The sequence below is a fragment of the Ochotona curzoniae genome, unplaced genomic scaffold (genome assembly GCF_017591425.1).
Source record: "Ochotona curzoniae isolate NIBS_2020 unplaced genomic scaffold, NIBS_Ocur_1.0 contig_3819, whole genome shotgun sequence".
Lineage (NCBI taxonomy): Eukaryota > Metazoa > Chordata > Mammalia > Lagomorpha > Ochotonidae > Ochotona > Ochotona curzoniae.
In genome coordinates this window covers 7785335-7799591 of record NW_024466004.1, presented here as the reverse complement: position 1 = coordinate 7799591, position 14257 = coordinate 7785335, and the positions used below count along the sequence as shown (strand labels likewise).

General features: G+C 41.5%; 1 protein-coding gene across 12 annotated transcripts in view; it reads right to left on the bottom strand.

The window, feature by feature from the left end:
• UBR2 (ubiquitin protein ligase E3 component n-recognin 2) overlaps window positions 1-14257 on the bottom strand; it is a 116174-nt gene that overhangs the window by 75243 nt on the left and 26674 nt on the right. For all 12 annotated transcript variants that reach the window (XM_040983373.1, XM_040983372.1, XM_040983375.1 and 9 more), the window contains exons 3-6: window positions 8799-8877; window positions 7179-7292; window positions 1819-1949; window positions 87-225 (exon numbers count right to left, since the gene is read on the bottom strand). In XM_040983373.1, the coding sequence (XP_040839307.1) occupies window positions 87-225; window positions 1819-1949; window positions 7179-7292; window positions 8799-8877 (463 nt within the window). The remainder of the gene's footprint in view (window positions 1-86; window positions 226-1818; window positions 1950-7178; window positions 7293-8798; window positions 8878-14257) is intronic.

Here is a 14257-nt window from a genome sequence, read left to right as displayed (position 1 = left end):
AAACTTTAACTCAATCTTCTGGAGTAACCTTATCCGGAACAAAAGTTCAATTTATTACACGGTATCAGTACAATGAAATTACTTACATCTCGATCAACTGTGGTTGCGAAACCAATGGCTTCCTTCTGTGTACAGTTAACAGCTTTCTGAAGAGTATAAATAACTTGCTCATAGGTATGCACCTCATCATTAAACAGCATGCAATAATAGGTATCAGTCTGTTCCCTGTGGAATAAAACATTAGTGATGAGTTGGATTAGCCATTTGTGTATTCTGCTCCAGGCTGACTTGAGAATAGCATTCTTAGTGTTTAGCTACTGGGCACATATCTGGAAAGAAGTCAGTTGTGTTCTCTGTGCTTCAAGAATTACAATCTGCTGGGGAAAACAGACACTGAAGTCAGGTGAACAGACTTCATCAAGAACAGCAGGATGTTACAGCACAGTATAATAGCCTTGTGAGTTTACAGAACTACTGAAAAGTAACCTGAGACTTTAGGGCAGAACTGGCTATCAGTGGTTTTCAAAAGGTGCGGTGACAGGGGAGCTAGTAGGGGTTTTGGGGGAAAACTTGTTGTTTCCTCCTTCTTCCCTTCTTTATTTATCCCCTGCTCCTCCTCTCCTCTTTTCTGATTAATTTTTATTTATGTGAAGCGCAGGGAGAGAGAGATCTTCTATCCTTTGGTTTACTTTTCAAATGGCTATAACATCCACGGCTAGGTCAGACCAGACAGGAGCCAGGAGTTTCATCTGAGTTTCCCACACAGCTGTAGGGGTTCAAGCTGCTTTCTCAGGCGCTTCAGCAGGGGGCTGCATTGGAAGCAGAGCAGCTGGACTTGAACCAGCAGCCCTATGGACATAGATGTTGCAAGCAGACAGTGGCTTAACCCATTATGCCACATTGCTACCTAACTGGGGCATTTCTTCTCTACTTCCCATTGGTGGTAATTTTTTAATATTTGGAAATATTTTTCATTGTCATGAACGGGGCTGGGTTTATTAAATATCCTGCAATATATCAGATAGACTCCATGACAAAGAACTGATTTGGCCCAAAAGACTAATAGTGCCAGTGTTGTAAAACACTAGGCCAGAGGAAGGTAAAAGCTGAGGTGGCAAAGGGAAATGCTAGGTGCTCAGAGGGGGAGTTGAGGATGAAATCAGTTTGGTCTGGAGAGAGGCAGAAATCTTTATACCTTATAGTATACTATGATTTTTGCCATCCTTAGGACAAACAAGGTCGTAAAACATGGCATATGATCAGATTTCTCTTAATATTCATTTTGGCTGCTTATGGAGAATGAATTGTAAGGTCTAAGAGTGGATATGGCAGGGATTCCAGTTAAGGGCAAAATCAAGGTAATCTGGACTAGGACAGCAGTAATGAAGATGAACAAGTAGAACGACTCAAAAACCAGCTGGACCTTGTATTTGTGTGGGCATGGGGGATTCAAGTTTCTGGATAGATGGCAACTGCTCCCATATTGGAGTGCTGGTTTAGATTCTGACTACTCCATTTTCAATCCAGCTTCCTGCTAACACACTTAGACAGGCAAGGTTGGCAGCCTAAGCATTTGGGTTTCTACCACCCAACTGGGAAACCCAAGTGGAGTTTCAGGCTCCTGGCGTCAGCCTGGCCCAACCCCAGCTACTGTGGACGTTTGGAGAGTAAATAATCCATGACAACTGATTCGGCCCAATCTCTCTTATCTCTAAAATAAGTAAATCTAAAAATAAAAAGATCATGTCCTACTTTAGATAAATGAATGTTAAAATTTAGCAGTTCCACATGCGTTGGGAACAAATGGGTTATACTCACTCTGTCTCTAACTCTGCTGGCAATTCACTTTCTTTTTCCCAGGTTAATATCTCTACTGCATAGCGAAACATAATAGCAAAAATGTTGTAAGTTCTTGCTATCACATCTTCTGATAAATGCACAAGTGGATCCTGAAAGAAAGAACAGATTGAAACAATGAAAGCATGTTGAATGCACTGATTTCTCCTCTTTCGTGCTCTATCTCCATCATTCAAGACTACGAATTTAGTCCTCTATGTAATAGCCTACCAAATTCAACCTTCCTAAAGTGTTTGTTGAGAATGGTTCCAATTATTCAATCAAGTGAACCAAAACACCCAAAGGCCTTCCAATGTTTGATGAATTAACCTAAATATTCTCTCACGGCATTCTTCGACCTCTAACACCAGCATCACCTTTATAGCTTCTATCACACTAACTTCCAATCTCCACATGAAATAAAACCATGTTATTTAAGGATGGACAGGTAATACTCAGTTATACAGGTATAAAGGGGCACTTGCTCTTCCCAATTATAAAGGTGAGAACTCTCAAGATCAGAAAACTACCTCTTGATGCTGTAAGAATCACTGTTTACTCCCTCTCAGTGGGTAAGATGTATATGCATATTAACAGGGAATTTGATATGTTAGAATTAAAAGTAAGTAGGTCACTAAGTTTCATCATTAAGGTAAAAAGTGTTACTTTAAACATATACAGTGTTTACCAGGGTATGTTCCAGTAAGGGTTGGCAAACTGTTTAACATAATCTTTAATCAACACTTTGTTTTAAAATGAAACATTTATACATAATATTATATATTACATAATGAAGATTGTAAAAATTATATATTCTTGCAAGAATTTATGACACAGGAAAGAGTAAAGTCTGTGGCAGCAGGGTCCACCCAGATGCCTGAGGAGGAGGCAGGTCTCCCCGACTCACCTGAAGGGACCTAGGGGGAGCCACAGGCAGGGAGAGGCTGGTCTCCAGGCTGTGAGGCTGGACTTGCAGAAGGGATATATGGAACTAGAGACCAGACCAAGGGTAAATGCAGTAGGGTACAAAGCCAGGATTCATAAATAATGTAACAGAAAGAGTGACCAATTCTGGAGGATCCTAGTTGTTAGTGTCCAGAGTCTACAAAAACCCTATGGTCCTGCAGACGTGTTTCCTGTTTGAATTGCATGTCACTTTAAAGTAGAGACTCAGGTTGGCATCTGGCCCATCAGTTAAGACACAAGCTGTGTACCGGACTTGCATATTGGAGTGCCGGGTCTGAGTCTTGGACCTGCTCTCAGTTTTATTTCCTCTTAATGCAGACCCTGGGAGGCAAAGGTGATGGCTTAAGTTAGTTGGGTTCCTAGTGCCCATGGAAGAGACCTGGTCACTGCAGTCATCTGGGGAGTGAAATCAGTGCATCGGAACTTGTTGGGCCTGCCTGTCTACCTCTGCCCCTAAAATAAATATATAAAAATTTAACAATAATGTGATTAACTATATTTCAAATGCTAATAGGAAAAAAGCACTGTACAGTATATTATATATCATAATCACCAACACATAATTTTGCTTCTTTATTAACCCTGTTGAGGCAGATGGAGGAATAGATTCTTCTTTTTAAGATTTATTTATTTTTTTAAAAAGATGTATTTATTTTTACTTAGAAGTCAGAGTTGGGAGGGGGAAGCAACAGACAGATAGGTCTTCCATCCACTGGTTTACTCTTCAAATGGCCATAAAGGCCAGGAGTCTGGAACAGCATCAGGGTCCATAAATGGCTAGGCCAGTCTGAAGCTGAGAGCCAGGAGCTTCTTCCTGGTCTTCCACATGGTTGCAGAGACCTAAGGCTTTGGGCCATCATCTGTTCTTTTTCCAGACCACTAGCAGGAATCTGGATTGGATGCATGGTGGTTGGGACTCCAACTGGCACCCATACGGGATCCCAATGCCACTGGCAGACAGGATTAGCGTGCTGCACCACTGTGACAGCCTAATAAATTCATTCCTGTGTCTTTTTGTATGTATACTTTAACTTCTTAAAAAATGTGACACTGGGCCCGGAGCCGTGGCCCAGCGGCTAAAGTCCTCACCTTGAACGCCCCGGAATCCCATATGGGTGCTGGTTCTAATCCTGGCAGCTCCACTTTCCATCCAGCTCTCTGCTTGTGGCCTGGGAAAGCAGTCAAGGATGGCCCAAAGCTTTGGGACCCTGTACCCATGTGGATACCTGGTAGAAGTTCCTGGATCCTGGCTTAGGACCGGCATAGCATGGGCTGTTGCGCTCACTTGGGGAGTGAACCATCGGATGGAAGATTTTCCTCTCTGACTCTCCTCCTCTTTGTATATCTGATTTTCCAATAAATAAATAAATCTTAAATAAAAATGTGACACTAACCATAAAGAATTATTTCTGCAATGCAGAAATGCTAGATTTGCCTGTGAATATTGCCAGGGAAGATGAGGCTACAGGACTCAAAGCGTTCCCATCATAGCATAAATGAGTTGGAATGAGAAAATAAAAGATCTTATGCTATGCTGTATTATCAGTTATGACTTCATTTCAGTTATTTCATTGCATTTATGTCACAGAACATAAATTGGAGATCAACTTTGGTTTACTGTCTTTTCAAGCTTGAAGAACACAAGGTGTTGTATCAAAGAGGTTGCCAGTTATCTCAGAAGACAGTGGGAGTCAGGACACACTTTAACTTTCCAGGGGATATATTCCTATAATATTAGAATTTTTGGGCCCGGCGACATGGCCTAGCAGCTAAAGTCCTTGCCCTGAATGCACCAGGATCCTATATGGTTGCCAGTTCTAATCCTGGCAGCTCCACTTCCCATCCAGTTCCCTGCTTGTTGCCTGGGAAAGCAGTCAAGGACGGCCCAAAGCCTTGGGACCCTGTACCCGTGTGGGAGACCCGGAAGAGGTTCCTGGTTCTTGATCAGCGCAGCACTGACGCTGGCCGTTGCAGTCACTTGGGGGGTGAATCATCAGATGAAGATCTTCCTCTCTGTCTTTCCTCCTCTCTGTATATCTGACTTTCCAACAAAAATAAATAAATCTTAAAAAAATTTTTTTTTAAATGTAAAACTGTATTACAGTCTTCATGCTGTCACATGCATGAGGATTTTCTCCACTCCCAATCACAACTATGGAAGTAAGCCAGAGTCTCAACACTAATTCAAACCATATCATTTATCTCATGAACTGATTTTCTAAGAAATACATGCATAATAAATATATCATCTTATAAAACACAGGTCTATTAATAATAATGACATTTCTATCTGTTTTGTTATTGGGATCTTTAAAATCAGATTCACTTATTTGAAAGGCAGAGTGACAGAGAAGAGACAGAGGGAGAAAGAAATCTTCCCATCTACTGGTTTAGTCGTAAAATGGTCGCAATGGCTGGAGCAGAGCCAGGCTGAAGCCAGGAGTCTGGAACAGCATCAGAGTCCATGTGGACAGCAGGGGCCCAAGTTCTTGGCCTATATTCTATTGCTTTTCCCTGGAGCTGGGTTGGAAGTGTAGCAGACAGGACTTAAACTGGCATCCTCAGAGGATGACAGCATCAGAAGTAGAAGTTTGACATGTTGTACCACAATTCCAGCCTTTGGAAAGGTTATTAATCTTTCTGAGATTCAATTTCTTCATCAGTTAAATAAATATTGGTTATATCAGTACTACCATATGAGGCTGTTTTAATAATTGAAGGAGGTAAATCACGCCATATAAATTGCTGAGCTAATAGTTATGTTAATAGTCTCTGATCTGCATTCAAATAAGATGGAAACTTTATGTATAAAAGAAAATTCCAGACTACAAAATCTTTATTATGGTTTTTCATTCAGTTGATACCTGTTGCCTAACTGAATCTCCTTCCCAAAAGAATTTATAGTAACTTAAGCACAAAATTAGAATAACAGTGATATTTTGATAATAAATATACAGAGCAGGTAAAAGGAGAACTACAGTCAAGATAATATCTATTTATAAATGTAGACCACATACATTTCCATATAGCACTATATACAATTTGTTGATAGAGTGGAAAAACACCATAGCCTAGTGGCTAAAGTCCTCGCCTTGCATGCACTGGGATCCCATATGGACACTGGTTATGTTCTGGGTACTCCATTTCCCATCCAGCTCCAGTAGCTATAGGTGATACATAAAAAATTAAATATGTCTATATTCCAATCAAACTTTCTTTATAGTTGGATTTCATGTAGCTTTTACTTTGGAAATATTCTTCTATGATGGGCATTTAGTCTAGCAGTTCAGACACATACATTGAACACTGCAGTGCTTGTGGTTGTTACCCAGCTTTCTGCTAATGCAGACACGGGAGGTAGCAGCTGACAGTTCAAGCAACTGGGCTCCTGCCACCCATGTACCACCGAATTCTGGATTCCCTTTGTTTGCTTGCTGGAAGGATTTGGGGAGTAAACCAGGATTTGGGGAGTAAACCAGTAGATGGAAGCTTGTTCTGCATCTCAAAAGAAAAAAAGAAATTCTGTGGATTTCTTTCTTTTTCTTTTTTTTTTTCTTTTTTGTTAAGTATTTAAGAACAGAAGACAAGACTCTTAACTTGAGATAGTGGCTGGCACCAAAAACAGCCTGCAGGCAAGATTTAACCTAAGGGGTCATAGTTTGTTGATCTCCAGCTGAACAATGAAGAGAGGTATTATCATAAATGTCTAGCTTTGGGAAAACATGGGGAACTCCTTAGTAAATACCCTTACCAGAAGAGGAATATCAAAATTTCCCCAGTTGTTTTTCTTAAGCTACAAGTTGAAGTATAATCAAAATAATAATGATAATAATAACAAGTGTTCCACAAAAATAATTCTAGCACAGACTAATAAAACTTCATTCCAAACATAGTTTCCTTCCATTCTGAGCATATAATACAGCAAGCCTAAAAATATGTATGAAGTTAGTGAATGGGACCACGTATGCTAAACACAATGCTATCCTTAAGTATTTATAGTCTGATCCTTGAAGACTTCTTTCAACTAAACTCTTAAATAGGAATTAAATCACACACTTGGGAGGCTTTATTCTCTATTACAGTCCTGGAGCATCCATTCTCCAGGCAGGGATGTGGATTATGTGGTAGGCATTTCATTAATGTATGAGGATAAAGACAACAGAGTAAATGCAGGCAGAATTTGAAATGTACTCTGCCAGCAACGGTATAACATCTACAAAACGCAAAAGACTTCCAAGTTCCTTCAGTTACTATTAATAGAGACAGAACTATTTCCACACCCATTGCTCACATTACAAAATAATTCCTAATTCTGAAAACACATAAAACTGTTAACACAGTTTTCTCCAAAACTAACTTTGCAAAAATGCCTTTACCTCGTCTTCATCAGTTTCAGAGGTGTTCAGGTCATGTTTTTGGCAGTAAGGACCCTCCTTCCAAGCTTCAATATCACCACAGTCACAGAAACCTCCACCTCCTGATGTTGTCATCTTGAAAAAACATGGTTAAATATCCTGTCAATCAATACTCACTGAGGTCTATCAATAATAGATAATCAAGTAAGAAAATAATGTTGCTTTCGTGGATACAAGTAAATAAAAAAACAGATTCCTCAATAAGTCTGTAAGCTATTCCAAGTAAGTCCAAAACAAAATAAATAACTTACTAGCATTGAGAAAACTACAGATGTTTCAAAGAGGATCTCTCTGCCTACATGACTGGAAAACTAGGAGGAACACGAGGTTTTCCCTGCTGGCCTTTGGCTACCTCTCCATGTGGCCAGACTGTGACTAGACTCTAGTCAAAGGTCACAATGATTCTTACAGCCGTGTCTCCTACAACAGTCTCTAAGACTGCTAATATTAGCCTTAGAGGAAGTAACCACCAAAGACCCTGAAATACTCTATTTTTCTTCTCCAAAAAGCTACTTGTTGAAGATATAAGGCAACAAGGACTCAGGAAATACAAAAGTGGACTGCCGGGTCATAACCCTTTTGCTACCGAGGGGTTCAAGAATTATTCACTCTTCCTTAAAACACGGCAGTGATTCAAGAAATCTGGCAAGATGGAACCTGCTAATAATAACTGGCAGAATAGGAAGAGTTTAGGAATTGGTGTTAGATGCAGTAAGTTTTATATTGAGCTCGGCTACAATCTGTCTGAAGTAAGTATTTGATATTATAGAACAAAACTTAGTTAATATAACCCCACAAATGAGTTATTTCCAGGGATACAAAGATAAACTATAAGAAACACAGGCAAGGAGCCATTTGGAAAATAACAACCCCAACCCTATAATTTATGTGCTTGTTCCAGTTATCAAACACAGGTGGAACAGCTCAAAGGAAACTTGGAAATTTTTTTTTACTGGCTTATGGGAATCAAAAGAACATATAAGAATATAAGATGTTCTATTTTATAGCCACTTTAGTTAATTATTACCTAAACGAATGAATATAGGGAGGAGGGAAAGTCCTGATCAGCAGGGTTTGAATTAAGAGCTAGAATGAAATATTCCTTCTCAAACACTCTATTTTATGATTACGGTGAAAAGTCCACTCTAACAGCAGTTCCTGTAGCCTTTGAATCTTCATGGCCTGTCCTCAATTTCAAGCAGAGGAATAAAGACAGGCTTAGCAACAACATGCCAGACTTAAAAACAAACAGACTTGATTTTTAGAAAAGCATTTATTACAGTAGTGAAAAAATAATAAAAATTGGTGGATCTTACGCCGGGGGTTGGGTCATCTCCTATACTGTGGCAGATGGACTCCTTAATAAACATCTAAAAACAGGAAAACTAGCTGAAAAACACTATGAAAGAGCTGATATCTGTGTTGAGACACAAAATGTATTCCTGTAGTGTGTAAGGGTGCATGAATAACATATCTTCCCCCCTCCTCATTTTAGTATTAAATCTTTCAGTTTTAAAAGGAAAGAAAAGGTTATTTACCATACAATTCAATACTAGGTATGATTATTTGGACAGTACTGACCCTGTATCGATGGTCTCTGTGAATACTTCCCAAAAAGCACTTCATGCATAAAACACAAGTTGGATCAACTGCACAGTCTCTGTAAAATGAAAGAAAAAAGAATCACAAAAAATACTAGAATTTCACAACAGAGCATTTTAAATTGGCACCCATCCTAGAAGTGATGTTGCTTAGCACTGCTAGAAAGGAAATAACACCCACAGAGACCTGCCAGCTCTCTGGCCAATGAAGCTTTAGAACCTGCTTACAAGGGATTCCTCCGGAGCATTTATGACGAGAATGAAATTAAGTTGTCATTGGTAAAACTTTCGAAAGATTTAAGGAAATCATGTTATATATTAACATGGATGAATGGTGGAACAGATTCAAATGTGCATTTTAAAAAATTCATTATCTGAAGGTTTCAAATAAATGCCTCCCAACAGTATCTTAGATCAGAGATCTCCAAAGTTGACTGTATGTACCACTTGAAAAACAAGATGTCAATTTAGGTGCAAGAAAACAACATTAGAACTTACAGTTCTATTTAAATTTAACTAGAAGGAAAAAAATCAAGCCTTCTGTATACTCAGTACACAGACTGACATGGCTCTCCTTACTTGGTCCCTACAGGGTAGTCACACAACATATATGGATCATGACACAGCTTGATAAGGAAGGAATAGTTCTACAAGTTGGATGGATTAGCAATAGCACCCTTTTATCTCACTACCAGTTAGATACAATTACAGAGCATACCTGAAGAAAATCCACAACTGTAAGAAATGAGATGAGAGAAAAAATAAGTATATACATATTGGTCCCTGCCACCTATCCCACCCTTGGTTTCTAAAATTCTGATTATGGAATTGTAGTAGAATCATTTGCTAATATGCTGTATTTGACCCCAGTTCCAGGTACAGGTAATTCAGAGAACCCCCTGGAATTTCCTGGGTGATGGGAAGAATCTTGTTCTACTGAAGTGACTGACAGCTAGGGCTCCTGGATAGCCACTGGCTGGTTACCTGCTTGAAGGTTTGAAACTTTCAGGTGCCTCACTTTTCGCCACCTGAAGGCTGAGCTCATCATCAATGGCTAAAAATACACTCAAGTATGCGCTACATGTGAAGTAGCCATAAAAATGCAAAGTCTGGGTGCACAGCATTCTGTACTGTTTGGCACGTGAGACTTTCTGAGAGGTGGCAGGAAGAGCAGGAGAGTTCTGTGCCCTTGCTCTACGCCTCTATCCCATCTGGCTACTCATCTGTACACCTTGTAATGTCCTTTATAATCAATGGGTAAAACTGAGTGATGTGTTTCTCTGAGGTTTTTTTCTTTTTTTAAACAAGCTAATCAATCCTGAAGTAGCCATGGGAATGTGACTTGTAGGTGGTTGGTCAGAAGTGACAATCCTCCACTGGCCATTGTTATCTGAAGTGGAGGAACTGAAGTCATTGTTATCTGAAGTCTTGTGGAACTGAGTTCTTAGGTGGGATCTGAAACCATATCTAGATAAATAAATCTATAGGAGACTTGGTGCTGGCTGGAGAATTGCTTGAAAGTGGGGGGGGTGGGAGGACCCTCAAACATTTCATGTCAGCAGTGTTTTATGCTGAGTGCTGTATCCAGAATATTTTCTAATGTCCTAGCACTGGATCCCTAGATTATCCCAATGCTCATCTAGCACAAATAATGCTGTTGTGGATTGATGTGTAAATGGTTTCTTGATCTGCCTGAGACTTCATTTGAAAATAAACTCAAGAGTAGAAAAGCTGGGTCATTCTGAGGTCTTCCTTCGGAATTCCATGTAGCTGAGGGAGACCATATGACCCACAGCAACAGTGAGAGGTTTTCCTGAGCCTGGAGCCTTACTGGTACTTCCTGCTTCTCCACATATACATATGAAATAATCTTACTGCCGTTTTAATTTGCATTTTCCTGATTGTTAGTATTCATATACTGTCGTTTCAGAGTGTCCTTTCCTTTAAGCTGCCTATTTATACCTTTTGCATGTTTTAGCAGAACTGCCATATTTTGTTCATTTGCAGGAATTCCACATATAATTTAAAGGATATTCACTGCTTATCAATACTGAACATTAGAAACACTATCTAAGGCCCAACACAATAGCCTAGGGGCTAAATCCTCACCTTGAATGTGCTGGGATCCCATATGAGTGCCGGTTTGTATCCTGACTGCTCCACTTCCCTGCTTATGGCAGTCAAGGACAGCTCAAAGACTTGGGACCCTGCATATGCGTAGGAGACCCAGAACAAATTCCTGGCTCCTGGTTTTGCATCAGCTCAGGTACAGCCATTGTGGCTATTTGGAGAGTAAACCAATAGATGGTAGATCCTCTCTCTCTTTCTCCTTCTCTATAAAAATCTGCTTTTCCAATAAAGTTAAAGAATCTATTTTTTCTTCAGACTCATTGGGCCTGGCACGGTAGCCTAGTGGTTAAAAAATCTCGCTTTAAAGCGTCCAGATCCTATATGGGCACCAATTCATGTCCTGAATGTTCCACTTTTCATCCAGCTCTCTGCTTGTGGCCTGGGAAAGAGGTAGAGGATGACCCAAAGCCTTGGGACCCTGCATCCTCATGGGAGACCTGGAAGAAGCTCCTGGCTTTGGATCAGCTCAGCTCCGGCCATTGCAGAAAGTTGGGGAGTGAGCCAGCAGATGCAAGATCTTTTTTTCTGTCTCTGCTTCTCTCTGTAAATCTGATTTTTCAATTAAAAAAAAATCTTAAAAAAACCCCACAGATTTATTTGAAATGCGCAGTATTGCCTGACACGGTAACCTAATGGCTAGAGTCCTTGCCTTGCATAAGCCGGGCTCCCACATGGATGCCAGTTCTAATCCTGGATGCTCTACTTCCCATCTAGCTCCCTGCTTGTGACCAGGGAAAGCAGGTGAGGACAGGCCAAGGCCTTGGGACCCTGCACCCATGTCAGAGACTCGGAAGAATCTCCTGGTTTCAGATCAGCTTAGCTCTGGCCATTGTGGCCATTTGGGGAATGAATCATCGGATGCAAGATCTTTCTGTCTCTTCTTCTCAATGTTATCTGCTTTTCCAATAAAAATAAACAAATAAATAAATACAAATAGAGTAGGGCCCGGCACGTTGGCCTAGCAGCTAAAGTCCTCACCTTAAACGCACCGGGATCCCATACGGGCGCCAGTTCTAATCCCGGCAGCTCCACTTCCCATCCAGCTCCCTGCTTGTGGTGTGGGAAAGCAGTCGAGGACGGCCCAAAGCTTTGGGACCCTGCACCCATGTGGAATACCCAAGTTAGATTTGAAGTAGAAAAGGTGGGGCATAAATAAGACACTTCATGATGGGATGTGGCATCTGAACTCCTGTGCCAAATGTTTGCTTCTATGTTAATTTTTTTAAATATAATTTTCTAGTTATTAAGGGTGAAAAGAAACAGTATTGATGTATCTGCATACTTGATGAACTCAAGGCAGTCCTAATAGTTTGTTGGTCATATGTTGTTTTTACAAGGTAAATAAGTATACAATTTTGTATACAATGATAATTTTCTCTTTCCAATACTTTAATACTTTAAAAAAAAAAAACCTCTTCCTTTATTATCAATGCACAAGGTCCTCCAGTAATATGTTAAACAACAACAGTTACAGTAGCTGCAGTGTTGTCCTGCTCCAGATCTTAAACACACAAAATGACTTCTTCCTAGAGTATAATGTTCACTGTAGGGGCAATTAAGAGGGCATCTTTCTACAAAGAATCAAGCATTTACCTTTCTTAGAGGAATTGTACCCCAGGATAATAAAAGGATTGATGAGGGACCAACTTTATTTATTTATTTATTTACTTTTAAATTTCAAATATTGCTTCCATAGTTGAGAGGGATGCATGCCCATGTAGACATCCAAATAGGGTGGGGAGGGTCAAGGTACTGAGGAAGGTGAGTGGGACAAATGTTTCAGTTCTTTTTTTCTCTTGTGTCTGCTGAGTGGTGCTGGGAAGAGGAGAGGGTTGCTCCTTGCTGTCAGATTACATCAGCACACCCAGGGATTGGGGACGATCATCTGATGATGCCTTAGAGATTCCAATGTGGAGAACAACGTTCCCAGGGTGTTACTTGAGTGGTTATGATAGTTCTGAGATGTTTTCCGCTTCATTGCACTAGGGTTGAGAAAATCTTTCCAAAGGCTATTGGCTGACCAAGTTCATGTATGCACAGACTCAGACGCTTGCTGCAAAGTCTCCAGGAGAGTTGTACAACCTGTTCTGCTTTCCATCCTCTGATGTGGCATGCAGCATTCTCTGCTGGCCTATGTGAGTTGGCTATCATGTCTCCCATGTGCATCTGGGCATGCTGTCCACTGTACAGGCATCAGCAACTGAGGAGGTCTTACTCCAAAGTCAGACCACAAATCTGTGATTTTCCCTATGGCTATCTAGTTGGGGAGTCCCCCCAAAAAACCTCACCTTGGGTGACCTCAGGCTTGAGGCCTGTATGCACCAGCAGTGCAGGGTCAAGTTTGGTCCATCAATCATACCAGCCAACGCACTTACTGGTGGATGCAACTGCTTAGTAAGTTCTACTCCCAGCTTCATTCCTCATGTTATCTGACCTATGCTATAGCCTAACCTACTCAGTCTGTAACAGGCCTTATCCTCACACATGCCAGTGGGCACCACAGCCTGGTTGGGGTGACCCCAATCACCCTCATCAAGCCCAGTCTGCAGCCCTGGTTTGTGCACAGGCAGGCATGTGCTGTGGCCTAGCATGGCCCATCCTACATCCTATTTGAACATCATGGAAACCCCTGGGTGTGGCAGCTTACCTCAGTTCTACCCACACCCAGACTCAGCACATGCATGATAGCAGGTGCTGTTACCCCATCCAGTCTGGATTGCCCCCAGTCCTGGCACTCATGCTCGCCAGCAGGAACTGCAGTCCAGCAGGAGAGTACCCAGTTACCCTACCAGACCCACTCCCAACTCAGAATCTTATGCTTACCACGGTACTGCAGTCCAGCCTGACATGACTCACACACAACCCCAGCACCTGTCAGTCAGTGCTGTGGCCCAGCCTGACCAGCCTGCACCCATTCTGGCCTCCCCCAGACCAAGTCCATATACAGGTCAATGGGTGCTCAGCCCTGCCCAGACCAGCCCTGCCCCAAATCCCAGCTTTCATGCTGACCAGTGGAAGCAGCAGCCCAGCCAGGGAGTTCACAAAGTTTCTCCATCAGGCCTGTTCCCAGCGCTGGGTGTTGTGTATGCCAGTGTGTGCTGAGGATCAGTCTGGTATGGCCTGCCCCATCTTGTCATTCGCTAGCAGGTGCTGCAGCCTAGCCCATCCTGGCTCACCTTCAGCCCCAGCCCTCATGTGAACTGGTAAGTGTTATGACTCAAAAGCAGCCTGGCCCACCCACAGACCCAATCCACACACATGTCAACAGGTGCTTCAGCCGTGCCTAGCCTGGTCTGCTGTCAGCCCTGC